A 23,036-nucleotide genomic window follows, 5' to 3' on the forward strand; every position below is an offset into this window, starting at 1 on the left:
GTTTGTATTATTGTTTATCACATCTATTATTTACCGGCAGGTAAGTTTAGTCATTGATCGAAGTTATTCCGACATCGTATCATTATTGTTGTCTCGAACAATGTTTATAAGTATAGCGTTGTTTTCTTATATTATATTTAGGATTTTTGTGGCAAGACGTTATTCTAGCGCCGACATAACATCGATAGTGTGATTATTTATTTTATTACTATTTTACGAGTTTTGTTGTTGAATGTAGATATTGTATAATAATAACACACAGCTCCTCTTTGGACTGTGGAATAGAACGTTATAAGATATGTTTTATTCATTAATCATTAGGATGGGTCAGTATTAATATATGGCTGAACGTTTGAACACACCATCATAATATTATTATGAAAAGTAAGGAGAAGTCTTAGTGAATATAATTGTAACTGAAAAATGACTATAAAAGTTTTGGTCTTATGCAGCAGCATTTATTATAGTTGGCACATTTTTCACCCCGAAATAAAGATAAATTATTGTTTGCTAACATTGCCTAATTAGTTCATTACCAATAATTTTTTATTAAAAATTACCCTTACAAAATGAGAATCAGTTTTAAAAAATAAACTTTTAATTTATACAAAATATGTGACAGTAAAGCCAATTATTGATTTATGCACCTAATATAATATTTTATATACTCATACGTATTATTATGTTTAACGCGTGTTCACTGCACAGTATATAATTTTTAAATACATTTTCATTTACCTTGTTTTATATACCTGTGATTAAAATCGATATAACTGTATTAGCTTTAACTAAATTTATTTATTTTTTATATTGGAATTCACTTGATTAATAAACCAACATTTGGTGTGATTCTAATATTTTAAATGTTGAATATTGTATTAGTTTAAATATTCACAATTTATTGTTTTAACATTTAATACAGAATAATAAACTAGATTCTCATATATTTCTATATATAGGTACCTTTTACAAAAACAAAGTCCGAATTAATCGAAATATACATATATCCATATAGATTATAGGTTATCAGGAAATTTCAATAAAATGTATTCAAAAAATCCAAAAATATTATTATTTTTTTTTTATTAGGGTTAAGGCTTCGACTACTAGGTCACTAGCCTGTGGTACTGTAGGGGAGGGTACTATAGAATTGTTTACACGTGTGTGTTTGTATTGGCAGAATTTTTAATTTGGGCACCCGTAGGTATCTGCCATGCCCGGGTGGGGGATGGCGGCACTTGTTCTCCGGACACCGTGACTTGCCCGAAGAAAAATGCCGCCTGCGACCGAGGTATCGAACTCGGGTCGGCTGCGTCACAGCCGACGCCTTAGTTCGCTCGGCCACTCCGTCCCCCCCCAAAATATTGTTTCTGATAAATAAATATAAATAAAAGTTTTAACGACTCATGCAAATGTATTATACTTTTTTCGCAATACCAACGTAAAGTATCTACGATTTTTTTGAGAACAACAATCAGTGTATTGATTTTAGTGTAGGTGAATTGTAAAAAGTATATTAGTTTTATTTTTGATTAAACTTTTAATACGTGACTGCGTCTTTTTAATTATAATTACAATAGGGATTATTGAAGAAAAAATATGTAAAAGAAACTATTTTTTAAACGACGGAATTATATTCCATTACTAACTACACAACCGTTCACAAATACAAATTAATATAATTGGATGAGTACAATGAATTTATGTAAGTCAATAAAGACGAAAAATGTAAAATATTAATTCACAAATCTGAAAAAAATAATATGTTTGAAATTTATTGCAAAAACGTGTTTTTATTGACAGTAGGTACCTATCTACCTACATACAACTATACCATAACCGTGGTCATATAAAGAGGTGTATTTTTTTTTTGTTGTTCATATAAAAATGTTGCCAAACACTGTCTGTATATAGATAACTACTGGCCGAGCGCTCGAATAGAACGAACAAAGCGTGGGAAAATAATACACGGGTTCAAAGTTTTTGCCAAAAAAAAAATACAAAGTAGACATGGAAAATATAGTCGAGAATCTTCAACCCAAAACTCGAGAACAATATAGATTATCTAATTTTTATATATCAACCCGTATACAACAGAGAAACCCGTATATTTACACTCATATAGTGGCAACTGCAGGCGTTTTATATCTATAGTGGATCACGCCTCACCACCTTTAAATTTTTTAATGTATTTATAATTGCATCTTTCTATTTAAAAAAAAAACTTTTTAAATCTTAAATCTTTATTTTAGTTAAAAAGAAAAAAACAGCAAAACAAAAAAAACTTTATTATTATTTTATCAGTATATGCAAGGGTGGCTGAGTGAAAAGGGACGAGCCCCTTGTCTGAAATAAAAAAAAAATGTCAAACTTATACTAAACACAAGAGATAAGTATATCGTATGAATTAAAAATAAAAATTCATGAAACTTAATAAATAATAACGAGAGGAGTGGAAGCAAGATTTGCGTTTCAATCACCACTGTGGCCACTGTCGAGGGTGTGGGTATTTGCATCCAATGGAATTATATTTTCATAGTACCCACACACACAACATTCGACATCGAGTAAACACAACAAGACCTAAGGCAACAGATTTCACGGATTTGTGTGCGCCCCCGCGGAGTAAAACTTAATATGACGCTATCGACAGTGCCGATAGTTCCTACGAACGAATTATTACGATATTAATTACCTATCTAATACGACAGTGGCGTGCCTATAACACGTCGTCATGTACCACCTGCCAGGCAGTGGCGTATAATAATTATTCATATTATGTTCTCCAATGAATGTAGGAATACATAAAATAATATGTGAGCATATCAATATCGTTATAGTCGTCGCAGTAAGTACGTTGTGACGTCGTCGTTTATTCCGGTTGAAGTACCGCGTGGCGGCTATGGGCCAGAGTGAATGGAGCTTCCGGCGGCGGCATCGGCGGGACAACTGTGTTTGGACCATTAACAAACGCCAAAAAAATATAAAATAATAATAATAATCTTCAACCAAGTCCGAGTGCGTCGTGTGTCGTGTTAAAAATAGACTTTGCCCGTGCGTTGTTCCACGACCACAGTCAATGCACTTTGCAATAACTCACCCATGAATATTATTACGATATAACACCGTACATAATATTATATTATTTTATATTAAAAAATATCATATTATTATTATACGTAGGTAACTATACTCCGTATTTTTGTATCTGCTGATTTTTTTTTTTTCTAACTACTTTCCATTACGCGGACAAAATATTATGCTCGTTAACTTTGATGATCAAAGTGCCAACTGTTCCAATTAGACGCACACCAAACACCGCGAAAGTCATAAATTACAACGGTTTTCAACGTCGTCGTTGTTATATTTTATTATATTATTATTATTGCTATTATTATTATCACTCGTAATTTGGTCATTGGGACGCTCGCGTCGGACATTCAAAGCCGTCTTGTGTTTTTGACAATTATTGTACAATAATGACGTCGTTTACCTTCATCTATGTGTTGTGCTTATCTCAGTCTTTATCGTGAAACAAGCTGTTTCGGTTTTAACGAGTTACCAGACGAGTTACTGTGGCGGTACAACGAACCGGTAGCGACGAAATTCAATTCCAAATGGATACCATAAAGAATAAACTAATGATTTCGTGAAAATATTGTTTACGTAAATATTCATTGTCTCAGAACGTCAACTGGTTTTAAAAAGAAATCTCTCCGAAAGACGCCTTGTCTGAAGGTACAATATTGTATAGGTCACTGGTAAAATCTTTCAAACGTAACAGCAGGGCAAGCTTACAAGTTTCAGCCATAAACGATACATAATACATATAAATGAAAAAAAAAATAAATATCGAGTAATTGGTTCCGAAGGAAACGACAAAATTTATAACCTTATATTATAGAGGAAACATTTCTGATGTTCCGTAGCGTAGTTTCATGTTTTGTAAAATCATAAACATACAAACACAGAAAATAAATGGTCCGTTTAGGTGATTCTGAACGAAATAGACGATAAAAAATGACGAAAATGATGTATCAAATGGTACAAAATAATGTAGGTAAATACTTCGAAAAACATAAAGATTTCGTTAAAAGGATGCACATAAACACACGAGTAGTTGTTAGTTGGTCTACATGTTATGTAGAGATTAACATTATAGTAATACATTATTTACTAAATAATAAATAGTTATAAATACAAAGAATAATGCGATAAACTCAAAATATAATATCATCAATAAATACGATATCTATAATCTATTGTCAAATGTGACAAAATGAAACACTTTTTTCATAACATATTCAAAAGTTAAACTTGTCAGAGTAAAGGGTACAAACACGCGATCATCAGTGTTATGTAACTTATGTCTGTAATATTTCTAATAGTTATACGTAATTATTATAAAAAGTTTTGCTTTACAACAGTTTCCGTGTTAAAAAAGGCTAGTAAATAATTTTAAAATAAATTTTCAACTTTACTGTCAATGTGTAAAACTTGTAACCTGCAGGTAGACGTTTTTTTACAAAGCTCACGTTTTTTACACGTCAGAAACTTATAATCGTTTATCCAAAACACCGTGAAAAAATCCATTAGGTAATGGCAGTACAATTTAGAATTTATCTAGCAGTTATGGTACACGATTAAATGACGTCGTGTCAGATATCGAATTTTAGTAACCGATACTTCCAAGAATTCTATGTATATAAATATATAATATTGTTTATAGGATATTCTATTAAAAGTTTACTCGCAAAAACCATTTACTGCAATTTAATCGTCATACAGAACCGAATTGTTTTGTAGTTAAACGAAACTAGAAATTAGGACAGTCGACCGTAAATAGACATTACACACAAAAACGTGATACATCGATAAGTAGTTAAACATTTTACATTTTTCATTAGTGTGGGACATATTATTTCACCAATGAAGCAAAAAAAAGATTGAAAATAAAAAAGATAAAAAGATGCTTGCATTTTGGGTACGTTCTATGATCAAGTTAATGATGAAACTATTATTGTTTCGGCCATTGTTAAGAATAATACGAAAGCTTAAAATATACGTCAATTATTACCAGCCTACAAACTTATACGAGTAATACTTATAAGTTATAACGTATTTAACAGTTTTAATTTGAGAAATAAAATGTTTTTGCGTATATTATTCACGTGGATACATTTTGGCATAATGTCCATTGGCTTTTCAAGGTTTTCCCAAAAACTTTAAATCGTACTTTCCAGAAATTATGGACATTTCAAAAATATTAAAACTGACTGTTACGAAAACTTAAAATTATAACTCAGATTGATATTTCATTGCACTCTGGAAACTAATCGCCGTATCAAAAACTTTTCAGACACTTAAATTTTCCGCCATAAATTTAAAACAAAAATTATCTAATCAAATGTGATAACAAAAGTGCGAATAATAATTTAGAATACGTGTTATATCTAATTTTCAGATGGACATGTGTGTGTGAGTGAACTGAAGCACGTCAAACAAATATTTTAGGCCACTTTGTATGAATTGTAATTCAAGGTATAAATAACACTATTGTGCATACTATATATTTGTATTTTTTCATTTAACGGGCAAACAAATGAGCATTACAATCATTTACAAATATTGTTCGACTATTAATTTATAAAATATAGTATCGATTATTAGGTTAAAACAAATTAATTTCCCTTCAATAACAGGCGGTGAAAGTTTAATTTAAAACTCACCAACAGATGTAGGTTTATGAGTTAATTTGTGTGAATATAATCCTACAATATAATATATAAAATCCCTCTCTGAATTAATCCATGAAAATCGGTCATAAAATGTGTTTATAGGCAATATTTCTTTGATACCTATACACAATACACGGAGGATTCGTGTCAATTGCAGTAATTGCTTTATAAGCCAGTATATTCATGTAGGTATATACAATAAATCGAGAATTTAGCATAAATACTATGCCTAGTATTCAAAACAAGGGAAACTTAATTTACAGATTTAATCCGCCAGCTTATGTTTACATATGTGCAGCATTCAAATTATAATCAAATGAGGGTAAAGAAAAAATTCATATATAAAAAAAATCGATCGGAAAAATATGAAAAACCTTTAATAAACATTATCTATAACTATACTTTATATTATATACTATACTTAAATTATTATTTTTATATTTATTAAAAGCTTCAACATTTATGGTCATTAGCCTGATGGTTATTTAGAAGGTTTTTAATTGCGGATACGGTTGGTTAGAACACGTGCCTATGTGGCGAGGATTTGTCACTATAAAACCCGGGTTACCTAATCTATCCGGGAACTAGTGACACCGGCTGATACTTGACTTCAGAACACGTTTGTGACTGAAGCCAACCACCGCGCCAAACCAGGCCTACTTTATAAATTATTATATTATAATAAATTCAAAACATTATAATATTACATAATAATAGTTGAAGCAAATCCAAAACTAAAAAACATGTAGGCAAACATAATATTTGACCAACGTACCTATACTATGTACTATAGACTTATATTCTATATAGAACTAACAATTTAAATGTTAATATTTTTAATATTTTTATACTGACTCACATAGGAAATCATCGGCAGGTTAAAGGCAGCAGCCATTCTAGCTTCGTGCAGACACGTCTCTTGTGGTCCGATGAAAGCCGAGATATTTTTTTTCCACAATTCCGCCGTTTCGAGTATACTAGTCGACTCTTCTCCATACGTTTCGGCTACCAGAAAACTCAACGAATGACCTGTTATATACACATACAAAGTAAAATAAAGAAATAATTTCGATAAAAATGAACGAAAATACGTGAAACGAACCGAATGAATAGGGTTTTTTTTTGCGAACCCTCTTAACAATCAACATGTCACGAGAAATGTATATTTTTTTTTCAATGGCCAAACGAAATAATATAATATATATATATACGTGTCTCACACATTTATTATGTGCGAGTTTATGTATTTTTTCTTTTTTCTTTCAATAAAAAAGTCCTTTGAACCATGCGATATTTATGTTTTCCAATACATATAGGTATTATTATATATTCATAAAACCGCCTTTATGTACAATATAAGGGAATAAAATAAAAAATCTAGTATGATTTTCGTTATTTGTTTGCAATTTATACCGGTAGTATTAAAACTAAAAAGTAAAACGAAAAACAATTTATATTTATTCATATAATATACGGTGACATGTTTGCAACTACAGTTATAGGTATAACTTACAAATTTCCAATTTCCATAAACTTAAAACGATCATTGTGAATAAAAAACTGAAGTACCAAATAAAAATGTAATAGAATAATGAAAATCAACACAATTTCAATTTTGTATTATAATTTCCTCGTACTAACAAACTCAACAATTAAACAAAATGTCAAATATGTTGTATCTGTTTGTAAATATAATGTATAAATCCCACATAATTATCATGAATGCATATTATAAAAGTATAAATTGAACGTGAAAATAATATTACAATAATGAAATTAATTTATTATGTCAGTAATCATTCCCTATTTACGAATTTAAAAATCACATTTAAAGTGTGCAAAATGCATAACCGCATATTTTAAAATAACCGTACAATACTAAATTAATAACCCTGCCCTTTGATACTTTTAATACAAAAAAACTAAGTCATTTGTGGTCATATTAATACATTAATATTAATAATATTATGTACATTATAATTAATGTAGACGCAATTTAAACTTGCCGGTCCGATTTTACGAGGCGGAACATAGCTTTATTCCGAAACAAGTTTACCAAAAACTTTATTTATCTTCAACCGAATAAAAAGTTTTGCAAAGGTTTTCAGATAGATAAAACAAGAGAAACTTACTATGTTATAGTATTAATTTTATATGCGTATAGTGTACTGATTTAACGTACCTAAATGGTTATAAATATTATCCATAATATATTTTCCTTCGCAATAAACTAATATGGCAAAAATATTCTATGACAATTGTTTTATCCAAACAAATCAAGTAACCGGATACGAAAACATACATAATATAATATAGTTATGATTATTTGTTTTTTAATTATTCATCCAACAAGTTATCTAATAATAAATTATGCCGTGGTCGTTTAAATAATATTATGTTCAATTACACAAGCATAAAACAATTTATATTTTATACAACTTTAATCAATCAAAATATTATTATGTTCTTCTAAAATGAATAATTAATGAAATTTAGTTTCCAGCATTAATTAAAATGTCTTCATTTGTACTCATGGGCGTGACAAATTGAAGGTAAATAACGTTATGTTTGATTATATGCAAATCTAAAATTAAAACCATAACATGTATACGTGTGTGTCGTCTATTGATTAAACTTCCAAGTTGGCATTTGCTTAAAAATGTTAAACTTAATATTATAATATGTAGGTTCTTGAACTTGTAGATACTACACCAAATGCGTATTATATTTATAGCATAGTACTTTTGGATTGTATAACTCATTTATTTTCAATCAGACGAGTGGAATTTAAAAACAGTTGAAGTATATTAATTTTGATAAAAAAAAAATGTAAATAACAAGATAAAATTGCAATGCTAATTTTCCACGGATTCGTCCCGGATGTGCGTCACTCGTTAAAATAAAAAAAAACAACGCGACGTTGACTGACGGACGTATACTATAATTTTGTTGAAAAACACAATGTGACATTTAAAATTAACTGTACCTATACATTTCTGTAACTACTTACACTTAACTTAGAAAAACGACAAAGAGTTATCCACGGATATTAAAAAAAAAGCAATTTGATACAATTTCTATGAATTATTAATAGGTACACTAACGAGTCTCGATAGAAACGGTGTTCGACGATCGACATTTGTGCGCAGCTTGAAGGGTACGTTACGAGGAACCGTTGATGGAAGTCGATGAATTGGCGAACGGAACGGGTTTTTATTCATGCAATTACCTACGTCAGATTGCAGAATAATATTTTTCGAACATAACGTATAGATAATATATAAAAGTTATCGTGGAGGAGCCGCGATTTTCTGCAGGGTTGAACCCCGAAAACATTGAAAGGTTTGTTATTATATTTACAGTTTTTTTTATATATTTTTCAACAATAGGTCAATAAATAACATTTATATCGTACCTTTGTCCTTAAATGATCCCGAGTTTATCTCCTCGACGGCCAACGATATTGCACCGCTGATCGTGCGACCGGGTTTCGAGTAACCGATGTCGCCGGGTCGTCTCCTCGAGCCTGTCAAGTAGCCGAGAACGAATTCGTCCGTCCGTCCATCCGCGGCCAACTGCAACAACGCCAACACGGTCGGCCAAAACATGACCCGTTGACTATACGTATTCAGCCGCCGACAAACCTGCAATTTGGCAAATATTCGTCCCGCGTCATTAGTAACACATTTTAACAGGTGTCCGACATCATAATTCTATTATTTAACGAGTGCATTAGGTTAATCGGCCAAGCCGAAGAATATACGGTCTCGCCCGTGGTTTATTGTAAAAAAAAACAGTTTAAACACTCTCGAAATGTATGGTGACGTATGAGACATTGAGACGTATAATAGGTATATTTTAAAAACAAATGAAGACGGACGACGATAATAATAATAATAGCAATCGTTCAACATTTAATATTCTCGAGTACCCGTTTTATATCATTATTTCTAGCGCAATTATTAGTACTCACATAAAACACAGTCAAGACAATTCTTGTTTAGTAGCCGCAACGAATGCAACGTTTTATGTTGCTGAAATATTTCCGCATAGCGGGTAATATAAGTTATTATTATTATTGAACAAACTTAAAGATTCATTGTAAGCCCTTGTTCTTAATCCACAGTGTGGTAAGACATTAGCGGGGACGCGTTAGAACATAAAAGACTTGTATGGTGTTCATGAATATTATAAACGATAATATTGGTTTTGAATAAAAAATAAAAATTCCCACGCAACCATTGATTTAAAAATCAGCATAGTTTCTTCAGTGCCCGCGTGCTTTTTGTATAATACAAAGAATATACCGTTCGTCTTTTAAATATTTCCTTTTAAGGAATATCACAATATGTCTCCCCACTAACATAACACGCGGAGGATATCAAAACTAGTTTCAGGCTCCATTAGAAAACTGTCGTTTCTATTTAATTTATTGAACCGATAGTTTTTTTTGTCAATACGAGCGGTTAATATAAGCATCCCGCCGAATCATCAGATACGTAGGATATTATTGTCCTTCGAGTTGATGATCGACTGATTTTATATTTAATAAAATGATTGAGTTTGGATAAAATTAACGTTATTTTAATTATAAAGTATCCTGCTGTCCAGCGTTCATATTAAATGTGTTTTCCCGGTTTAACTTAAGTATTTAAATGCCATTACTAGCTGTATAATATACCCTATATTATGTTGTTTGTTGATCCAATAGTTGATAGAAACAAACCATTACTTTTTAAATTACAATATTATATTAATTGGTTATTATAGAGGTAGATAATTAAAATTGTGTTCTCTTTAAAAATTCGATTACACAAACAAAGTGAATACTTAATTTAGGTAAGTAGGTATAATCAAACACCCATATAATACTTTCAACAATTGCTATCAAATGGTTATAACAAAACACTTAATGAATATATTCATTTTGAATACTTTATAATAAATAATTTTGCTGTTAAAACAATATAGCATGCTTTACAATAGCTGCAACTACTTTCACTTAGTTATATTATAACTCATATAGATGTTTACATACTGAATAATATGTCTACAAAATATAAAATAAAACAAAACTCTATTCAGTAAATTTGATTTTTATATAAGTTCACTTCAATAATTTCTGTCAAATTTAAATAAAACTTTATAATATTACAAAATAATAATTATAGTATGGAATATGCTTGGGGTTATAGACAGTATACAACATTATACCTAACTAATATCTATTAGATATTTAGATTATAACTCCAATCTTTGAAAACAGTTTTAATGTTATTCTGTTAGAGCTAAAAGTTTAATATAACAGTGTTAGTTACCTATTAGTTTGGTAATTACCTAATCAAACTTACTAAAGTTAATTAAAATTATAAAATTCGCAAAAAAAAGAAATATTATGAGTCTTGAGCTTTTGACTCAGTTATACACTTCCTATTACTATATAATATATAGTGTTTCGGTAAGTTTGGGTTGTGTTTATATAATGATCACTTTATATTATAATTTTATTATATAGCTGTGCAGTTAATATTTTGAATTAAGCAATTATTTTTTATGAAAACTATTATTTAAATTTGTTAATGGAATAATATTTTTAATGATCTAATGGACATTAAGACATTTTAGTTTAATCTGCGTATATAATCAAATTATTCAAATGAATCTGTTAATATAACTTAAATTACCTATTGACAATAATACGTTACTGGTATAATATATAATTTACCATTTGAAACAAACTGTTAAAGTAATACGTTCTACATTTAAGTCCACGAAACTTGGTGGTATCTATTATATAATAAGCGTATAGTGACGCGATCAATTTGTTTTTCTTGTTCGTGATTTTAATTAAAATATTAAACCACGTGCACTTAAAATTATCCAACGTCTTACTATATGTTTAAAAAAAAATCCAAAACCTTTCTTAATATCAATATTTATTTATCAGAGCTGTTATTTTAGTTTAAAAGAAAACAAAAATATGACAAACACGATCTTCCTAGACATATTTCGTGCAGTGCTACGTATATAGTACCTATTCTAGAGCCATCGCGGACAACATCGCCGTTAAGCAGTTGAAACTATTATCACAGTCGGAAAACTCATCACGTGGAAAAACCCCCACACGGAGTTATAAAATATACATAAATATATATATAATATTACACACAATAGTACACGCAGCATGTACTATTTAATTTCCGACAAATCCGCCTCGTCAATCAGCTAGGCCGCTTTTGTACCTCTATCGAGCGCGCAGCTATATAATATTATAGCCTAAGTCCGACAAAAAATATATAATTCTTCGCAAGTCGTGTCGGAACAACAATAACTATTAACCGACCTACATATATATATGAGGGTCTTGATATATTAGGAGGTGTATATACGTGAATACCCACAGGGACCACAGGGGAAAACGGGGTCCACGTGACCCGCCGGAGGATTAGTAAGCCGGGAAATGTCCGTGACGTGTCGAGGAGTGGCGAATAGATGGGTGGAGGGGTTAACGCATGAATCCCGGCGACCAAGTCTCCTCACGCACTATATATATGTAGTGTAGTAATATGGTATGTATATAATATATATACCAGGTATATATATTATATATAGAGGCAAAACATAGTATGAAGACGGCGGCGGTAGTAGTTTTCTACGACAGGGGCTATATAGAGGAATTTAATATCTATTCTGCGGCGTACCCCGATTTATTATTGGCTTCACTTCCACATACATATGCACACGGTGTACACCAGGGGCGTGTTCGGGGCGAACGCATATGTCAAAACGGGGAGAAAAAAAACATAACACGGTATATATGCCAATATTCATGTGCAGTCGATATAAACGTGATTTTTTTCAAAGGTAAGTAATCTCCGGAATGTCAAATAGGGTATTTTCCCATTTAGTGTCTCGGATGGTTTTATTTTCCTTTAAAGGCAGTAGAATACTATAAGAGGGTTATCGTTTTATTTAATATAATATGATGCCAATCGATAAAATTTACCACGAAAACATTTGACATAACTACTTGCAACAACAAAATTGAATTTGTATGCTAATAATATTATTATTAACTGCAAGTCTTTTTGATAAAATCGTTTAAATATTATGAAGTGATTATAGCTTTTTTTTATCCTTAAGTCTATAAAAAATTAAGTTGCAATTACCTAAATAGTTTACCTGGAATTACAATTATACATAGGTACTAAAGACTAGACTGTTGTTTCATAACACGCACGTAAAACTGCAGTTTTACCAATTTAAATATCTTTTATGTTTTTGTATTAATTTTAAAAAGTTATGACAAAACTTTTTAATAACCTCTTGTATAGGTTGTACAGTTATAAATACACTTTCTAATACACTTTCTAATTCAAGACCATTGGTGGATCTAAGGGTGAAAATTATACACTCCTAAACATAGCCACCCCCCCCCCCCCCAAAAAAAAAAACCTCACACTGCAGTACTTATTAGTTATTATAAATATGAAGACCTGTAAGATGTAGTATATTTATAAATGTTCATGAAATATACTATATTATATAACTATATAGGTACCTAAGTAATATATAATTTTACCTTAATGTGTACGTAAATACCATTATACGTTTATATGCGTTGAAATATATCCAAGCCAGTTCATTCAAATGTATTTAATACAATGCACATTTTAGTAAAATTCAAGTATATAATAAAACTTATGAAAACATAAAGCCCAGGCTTTTCTGCAGCCCCAACAAATAAATTTATCAACAATCCCCTTATGTTGAAGACATGTATTTTCAAACCGAATGAAACAAATCGCTTTCCAAGAATTACTTTAGTGATCTCCAATGATTATTATAATAGATCAAATAAAACATAATTAGTTTCTAATCGCAATATCGCATAATAAATTACTTTAGCTTGATAAAAAAAAAAATTCTACTGTACAACATCAATATTGTATATTATTTTCATTTTATAGCAAAAGCACAGTTATTGAAAATTAGTTTGCAAAAACTATAAAGTATAAAATAATCAATCAATGTCTGGAGATAGTAAAAGAAAAAACCACACTCATTAATCTTACATCGTACCTAATACAATATTTTATAAGCTCATAACGAAATTAATCTATATAATTACAAATATATAAAATATCATAGTAATAATAATTAATGTTAAAGAAATAGAATGTTTTTAAAGAATACAGAAACAATAGTTCCTGCGTTGAACAATAATAATCAAACACGATGCTCATTAGTGTTCGTGTTAAATAAGAAAAATTAAAAAAAAATTCGTAAAGTAAATTATGTATTAATGTTAAACCGACCGTGTAGAAATTCTATTAATAATAACGGCGGAGAATAATTTAAATGCGTCAACGGCGTACACTTTCCTCCAAAAAAATTATGGCGAGATAAAGATAATTACTTAGGTACGTTTGTGTTTGCCAAAAATATATTATGTCTCCTGGACGGATGAACATTATTATAATAATAATTAGGTAAATTAAAATAAACGGACGCTCCGTGGACCTGACAATCCGTCAAAATTTGAGTGGCTAGATTATATTTTCATCAGTATAATATATTATGAATACGACACAGTGCGATAAAAAGGTCGATAACCTTTAATATTAAATAATAAGCGCGGCGCAAAATCAATAAATTCTACCATTGAATATAAATATATAATATTATTACAATCATTAGTATACATATTATTATTACCTATCTATAATTAATAAAGAAATTCTGACCGATTATATCATAGCGTAATAATTATTAACATTTATCAGCTAATAACACTCTGCAATATAAGTAAATATTGATTTATTTCTCAAAAATATCTGTTTTATACCGTCTTTCAGTTATACAGACCACATGCGTATGTAAATTGTTAGAAATGTTCCGTAAACGCTAATCCGACACTTGTTTTGCCAACAAATATATATATTATATATATGTAAACAATATAAATATAATAGGTACGTACTTAATATCACGTACGACACGTGTTTGAGTGTTCGGAAACAATGTGTACGGTGATTAATTTAATAAATATATAACACTGATAAGCGATGGAGCTGCATGTAATACATTGGGGGGGGGGGGGGGGGGGGGGGGATAGTTAGTTAATATTTTGATCTACCATAGATGTGGTGGTTAATCAACTAGAATCATTGCGTACGTAAATCCTAATAATCAGTCATAAACTCCACGGCAGCATCCTATCATATATCCCCGGAATCCCGGCGAACTTTGCCCAAGTATACAGGGTGATTCGCCAAGCATGCTCACCCTTTTTTTTCTTCAATTATGTAGTTAAGTATTCAAAATCTCATTTTTGGATATTTTAAATAAACTCGAAGATCATATTTTCAAATTCTCGAGATTTATGGCACCGCTTTATAAACTTATGTTTTTCAAATGACAACTCCCTCCTTTTCTACTAAAAATTAACTACCGGATAATTTTCCTAAAAAATGTTACGTATCAGAGCCAAAATTTTAAAGAGTAGTTTTGGAGTTCTTTTGCTTTGTGTATTAAGAATATGAGGTCCATGATAATGGGTTTGGAAGATATTTAGGCTATTGTGATTTGAACATTTTAGTGATTTATATTAATCTATCAACATTTATAATTTATAGAATTGGTCTAAGTATCTTATATATTATTATATATTAGATTCAATTTTACATATATTTTATATTTTTATAAAACATTATTTAAGGGATATAAACATATTAATAACTCAGAAACTGCTGGTTCGATTTTCAAATAAGGTACCTATATAAAAATTTAAAAAAAAAATGTCCACTAAATAATTTACAGTAAAAAAGGGACGAGGTTCTTATTTGAAAAACAGAAGTTTGTATCGCATCAGGACACTTAGCACAAAAAATCTCAAGACTTATAAAATATGGTCTCATATAAAGTACAGTAATCACTCGATAATTCAAAAAACTCCATAAATCGAACTAAACGCTGAGTCCCCTGAGAAAAGCTCTATAATTAGAAGAAAATACATGTATTCCGGTGCCCTCGATAATTCAAAATGTCTGTCGGTGGGACACACTCTACAATTCGAATTTTTTCCACGAACCTCTATAATTCAAATTTCCTTAAACGCGATTATATGTAAGTTCATATGTATGTACAGATTATAAAGATTAAGTACAATCTATTTAAAGAAGCAAAATCTTATATGTCAGGACTACGTCAATATTTTGAGCCATCTGAAATGGACGAAAACAAATGCGATGCAATTTTCAATGCTATCAGTAAGTTAGACAACGCTATGGACCAGATTGTGGCCAGCAATTTATCACAAAAAAAAAATAACAGATTTCTTTAAAATGTAAAATATAATAATATAATAAATAAATGTCAATTAATAATTGTAAAATATAATAATATTATGTATGTATAATAAATAAATGTAATATATACATACAATTTCTCACCTTTCTTTAATTCGAATTAATTTGTTTTCCTTTGATTATTGGAACACTCGGTAAATCGAAAACCTCTATAAATCGAATTTTTAACTCTGTCCCCTGAATTTCGAATTATCGATTGACTACTGTATATTTAAAATATCCAAAAATCCAAAAATCAGAATTTGAATAAATTCATTATTGAAGAAAATAATGGGGATGAGCGTGCTTGATTAATCACCCTGTATATACTATTATCAAAACGACGAATAATATTATAATAACTGGTGATAAATCTATATTATATTATTTTGTCATATTATATATGAACGAACGCGCGGGAGTTACTTTGAAAAACATTTTTTTTATCATCTCTATGTTTTATCTGTCTGTCTATCTCTCTCTCTCTCTCTACCTCGATCTCTGTTTTTCTGAATATAATATATATATAGATATGAAATAACACACTCTAAACGGCTATAGTTGTTTTTTCTTTTGAAAAAACTTATATATTATAGTACCGTGATAACGGCGGTGGTGGCGTCGTCCTTATCGCGAGTCCGCAAACAACATTGGCGATTGACCTAAAAAAATTGACACACCGAAACCCGTATTGGAGATGTAGTGCAGGCGAATAATAAAATATACATAATACATATTGTACTACTGTATGTATATATTTATATTTATATCAATGTATATAGTACACACATAATGTAATATATTATACGCGTGTTATCGACATGTACGTTGACCTAGAATACGTTTACCTAAACCTACGCGCGGGAAAAGCCTCATTCGTTTTTCTAATTATTTTCACGATAAACATAATATGTTGTGCTGTTAAAACAATTGTTATTATATTCAGTAACATGTTCAAGGGGGCGCCCGCATTGAAAAAAAAAAAAAATAATAATAAGTATGTTGATATCCTCGATATGTATATAATATATTATGTATGTAGGGGGATTCTTTAATCACTATATTATATTCGTTTTCTCGGTACTTTTATGTATTTGAAAATAATATTTTTTTTACATGATTTTAAGTTATTAGAACATTTTTGAATAATATATGTTTTTATGAAAACTTCAAACTTCGTTTGTATAACGATAAAAAATATTATTGAAAACTTAAATTTATACCTGGAAAATGAATGGATATAGTGATAAAATAATACCCTTTGGGCTTGTATGATGAAGTGTATTCGAAATCGTAAAATATCCATAATGTCTCCGCAGCGACATCGTCGCCGTCGCGTAGCGCGTAGGTATATTATGCACAGGTAATATGTAATAATGAAATAATAATATATAATGTCGAATAACGGGCCGTCGCCTAATCACACAAACCACTGCAGATATACGACATACGCATATTTTATAATATAATATAAAACACATATTGTAAGTGGTGCACTGAAACGATTGGAAAATTAAAACGCGCGCGAATACGACCGATGTGGTGGCAACATATATATTATTATTATTATTATTATTATTATATACTAGTCCCACGCGCTTTTATCAGCATAATATAATAAACATAATATAATATAGGTAATAAATATATATATATATATATATATATAGAGAGAGAGAGAGAGAGAGAGAGAGAATACGCACCGGCGAGAGAATAAATATGCACGCGAAAAAATAAATAAATATCACTGAAAATCCGGTGAACTTTCACATCGACGACGATCGCTGCTGCAGTGATACTCGACGTATTATTGAAGAGACGCCACTGATGCAGCAGCGCACAGACACGCACGTCCGTATATTATCGTTTATTGCGCAATTATTGCAAAAGAGTGGGTTTCCACAGAAACATCATCCTGCAGTAAATAGTAAAATAATTAAATAATATAATTTTTTTTTTAATCCTATAACAAAATAATGGGCAACACAAAACGCATATTATGTTCATTACAATAATACAATATAATAAAAAAATATTTAAAAAAAAAGCTTGGCATGCTGCAGTTTCAATATACCTAATATTATACTGAGTGCCAAAATTCCACTGGTTTTGAATATGTTTCGATGACGGCAATAACCGCGCACACGTCGGTCTCGCGTCTTATTCGTCGAACAAATGAAAATTATAAACTGATTCATTATTATTTTTATTTTCTTCAACCGTTTCGAAATCGAATATAATACAATACACAATATTATACGTGTGACCCGGACGACGGCGATAATATACCTACCTACGTATAGAAAGCCTCCGACACAATGAAGAAAATGCGCGTAACAATCGTAAAAGAAGTTTTTTCTTACACCAATACAATATTTACCTGTTTATGTTTTAGCGCGCACACGATAGTGGTTGGAGGTACACACTTCTGTTCGGTAAGAAATCTTGTGTAAAGATATTGGAATGATAAATGTATTTGTTTTATGGAATTTAATAGTTTTTTTTTTTATGTTGCGCGAAATAAATATAAAATATTTTTACAATATAAATTGTTAATATTTTTTTTTATACATTTAAAACTATTGCTTGTCACCAGATTTTTGGGTAGTATATGATACACTTATTTTGATTATATACAATAAAACTGATGAAAAACTATAAAATGTATTTTTCCATTTATTATATTTTCAAATTTTCTATTTTGTTTTATTAAATTTCCAATGGAATTATACTTCAGTTATAAAAACTAAAAACGTATGAGACATCATAACATGGCTCCAATAAAACTAAACTATACGAAATAAATGCTTAAACTAAGATAATAATATAATATTGTAATACTAATATTTACAAAGATACTAACAGGCACACTTTTATATAACTACCTACTTAGATAACTAGATAATGATTCTTTTATAAATTATAAGTGGTAATAATTTTAAGTAGGTACCTAAGAAAAAATTGGAAACATAAAAACGATTCAAAAATGGCAATGATGGAGTTGCTATTTCAAGCGAATTTTCGTTACACAGATTGGTGTTTCGGTAGACATGCATTGAGTTTGTGACAGATGAAATTATGAAAATTAATATATATTATAAAGGTTACTTGGACAAAAATGTGAGTTGTACAAATGACTAGTACGAGTTCTGTCGCTGCCTGAAAACAAAACTGTGGTTGGAACAAATGAAGATGATATTAAAACGTGTAAACATGTATTTGGTGTATGTGTAAGTATTCGGTGGAACAGCCAGTTTGCACATATAAAACTGAACGTGTAAACCCACAATATCAATATATTTAATATCAATATTTCATACAGACTACGATTATATGAAAAAGCTTTGTTTATGAGTTTGGATTTATTTTATTTTATAACAAAGGTTGATGATATCATAAATATATAATCTATAATAATTATGGATTATGCTAGTGTCAGTGCCCAATAATTCATATAGTTAACAAAATTAACTTATATACGTTTTGGTTATTTAATACATTACATAATTATTAATGGGTATTTGGCCTTTATATTTTTTATATTTTTATAAATTATATAAATATGTTATTTATCACAGTGTGGAATATAGGACATAGGTACACAATATCAAATTGGATGGTGTTAAACCAGGTAATGTTGTGCTACAGAATACAGATATGGTACCCATAAAATATTATACATCATCACTATAGGCTACAAGCAGCGGAATGTGGCTATAAAACATACTATTTGAAATTACATTTTAGCTACTTAAATACTTAATACAAACTCAATCAGATCTAATCGGATCAAATCGGACTAATTTTGTTGTATTTTAGTAAGGAATCAATTTCAAAAATCTAGTATCATGTCTCTACGGAAAAGTAATTACTGGTAGATTTAAAATTGTACTTATATGCGAATATATTGACAAAACAATTCACCCAAAAAAATGATACTGATCGTATTATTTATACATTTTATAAAGCTAAACTAATATATGGATACATATTATATATTTTTGAATAGGTATAAAAATATATTATATTTTAATCATTATGTATAATTTAAATAACTTACACACCTTTATAGACTTTTTGAGAGAGTCAAAACTCTAACTTCAATTAAATAAAAAAAAATATAATATATCGTTAAGTTTTAGAAACCAAGCTTCATTGAGTTAAAGGTGATAAAAATATTTAATAATTGCCTACTACTACAACCGCAACACGTTATTTTAAATACATTAAACGCAATACCAGTATTCAAGTGTCTAAGATCATTATCTGTTTTATTATAGCTAAATAAAATTATTTAAAATAATGAATATTCAAAATAATATATCAAGCATTTAATAGCTTTTTATTTTTACTTTTTTTTTACTTTTATGATTTTCTTAAAAAGTATTTTTGCTCCGTCCAAAGTCATAAATAAACGGCAGGCCATGTTTTTTTTTTAATTTTGATCAGGCAAGCCACTAATTTTAGTAAACTGCAAGCCAGGACGAGCAATGGAATAAATAACAGCCAACATTAGTGTGATTCACTATAATTTGCAAATGACAAAATATTATTAAAATTATTTAGAAATTTAGAATAAAGACTTTCATGAAACGATGAAACACAAAATCAAAATTTGCATACTAATGATATATCATCAAATCTATCACATTGTTCATAATTTAATAAAATATTTATTTTTATTTCAACAAGTCCAAACTAAATTGACATTCCATACGTTATGTATCCAAATTTTCTCAATCTAGCAAAAATAAAAAACCTTTATAACCGACACCTTTAGGCTTTAATTTAAATATTGAGTGAGTGGAATACCATTATTCACAGATGAGAGAACACACAAATACCTAACAAATTTAACTATTGGTTTCATTGATTTGGTTTTCCTAATATATTATATAATTGTATAAATTATGTTGATCAAGTACAAGCAGCAATTTACATTGTAAATAGGAATGTAGGTACAACAAAAACTAAGAATACAATGATATTAAATCAAGATCTCAGATTTGTAAATTTGTTTACGTTTTTTTAGTTGATTTTTTAACGGATTTTTATTTAAAGAAGAAACTTAACTTATAGCCATGAAATTTATAAAAATTGTAACATTTGTTAGTTCTTTTTTAAATAAATGTAAAAGTAATTTTTATTAATTTTTTTAATTTTTACCTTTCCGTATTAACATAATATTATATATTTATATAATTCTAATAAAAAAAACATTTGAAATTAACATAAATAAATCTGCTTATTACAAATAAATTGTATTTATTTTATGTGTATACAGCTGATATATTTAATCAGTGCTGTTATACGACTGATATTAATATGTATGCAATTAGGTTATAGGTATGTAGTAACGGAGTCATTATTATATTATTATCTAGTTATGTTCACAGTTTTTCTCTAAAAAGAAATAATGTTAGTAACGATTATTGTATAATTATAAAATTATTTCAGAATATAAATTATTAACTACTGTATAAAAAAAGTTCATAGATACGTATAATGTACAATGTACCTATAATGTAGTTCAAAGTTTGCAAATGTGTTGGAATAAATATGTTAAATACGTCTTGTTATAATAATTATTTATTGAAGTGACATATAATATAACTAAACCTAAGTGTATTAGTAATATGATTCACATTTTTAACACCTATTTATACTAAGTTGACAGTTGTATTTAGTCAGAGTATTGTCACATTAAGAAAACAAAGTACGTTATAAAATGTTTAAATTTCGAATAACAGTAAAATATATTTGGCAGTGATATCTATTTATATTAGGTCAAGGCAACGCGGTCTGGAGTAGGGACTCCGGACTTATGAATAATAATTATTATTGTATATTATATTACATTTTACAACTACAAATGCTATAGACATTTCAACTATTTAGAATTATACAGTACTTGTCAAAATGTAATTTTAAAATGTTCGACTTTATACCAAGTCTATCATATAGATAAGGTTAGAACGAATTTCAGAATACACAATTTCAAATTCATTAATTAAATATAAGTTGGCCAAAACTCGGTAACTGTGTCGTAAGCGATCTACATAATGTACAATGGGTTTTTTTTATAATAATATTTTATGTAACATTCTTTTTCATAAATTAATATTTAATAATGTTTACATTAATAATTTATACGTATTTGTTTTGGAAGATCGCTTACAACACTACACCGATGTAGATCGCGAAAATTATGATAGATCACTTACGACTGCGTTACCTAAATCTCTGCATTAATTAAACAGCCAAAAAATAACCACTTTAGAAATAAAATTTCGTTAATACGTAATATGAGTGACATTTCTAAAACGTATTAAATGTACGGAGAATTTTCCAAAGAACCCCTTTTTTTATTACCTATTATAAGTCATCTCAATGTAATATTGTTGTAGAATTATTATTAATCAGTGTCATTCAATAATTTGTATAACTATAAATGGAATGTATTTTGAGTTTATTACGTATTTGACGATTCTGCATAAATAGTAAATAAAGGTACTATCTTATTGTGTTTTCGATTATATAAGTTTATAATAAGACACGCCCATATGAGTTTGGTATTAAGCTTTTATAAGTGTTAACTATTTATAGACAATTTATCCCCCTAAGATAATTACAATTTAACTCGTTTACGCACCTACACAGTTGTCGAATATAATATGTAAATACTGTATACCTATAGATTTGATAAAATTATTTTAGATTCTGAGCGGAGCGAGGAAGATAGTGGTTTTACAATGGTGTTTATTTTTTTTTTTTTATCCTGTATACAAAATTTTTATCAGATCGAGTGCTTCGATTTCAACATATAGTACCTTATCGTTTAGCAAATTGGATCAAGATGGTACTTTAGACAGGTCTTTTCTCGATTTTCGATAGTTATGTAATGCCACGGGAAAAACTACTGACAAATTACGAAAAACCGCTTAAAATG

General features: G+C 29.2%; 1 protein-coding gene across 3 annotated transcripts in view; it reads right to left on the bottom strand.

Annotated features, from left to right (window-relative positions):
- The window catches only part of LOC132944134 (guanylate cyclase 32E-like), an 82,671-nt gene that overhangs the window by 56,725 nt on the left and 2,910 nt on the right, over positions 1–23,036 (bottom strand). The window contains exons 1-3 of one of the 3 annotated variants that reach the window (XM_061013317.1): positions 17,791–17,900; positions 9,154–9,382; positions 6,598–6,767 (exon numbers count right to left, since the gene is read on the bottom strand). In XM_061013317.1, the coding sequence (XP_060869300.1) occupies positions 6,598–6,767; positions 9,154–9,346 (363 nt within the window). In that variant the 5' untranslated portion in view covers positions 9,347–9,382; positions 17,791–17,900. Of the gene's footprint in view, positions 1–6,593; positions 6,768–9,153; positions 9,383–17,790; positions 17,901–23,036 lie in introns of those variants that run through there. The other 2 variants (XM_061013316.1, XM_061013318.1) reach the window with 2 other exon arrangements.

The sequence above is a fragment of the Metopolophium dirhodum genome, chromosome 5, assembly GCF_019925205.1.
Source record: "Metopolophium dirhodum isolate CAU chromosome 5, ASM1992520v1, whole genome shotgun sequence".
Taxonomy (NCBI): Eukaryota; Metazoa; Arthropoda; class Insecta; order Hemiptera; family Aphididae; genus Metopolophium; species Metopolophium dirhodum.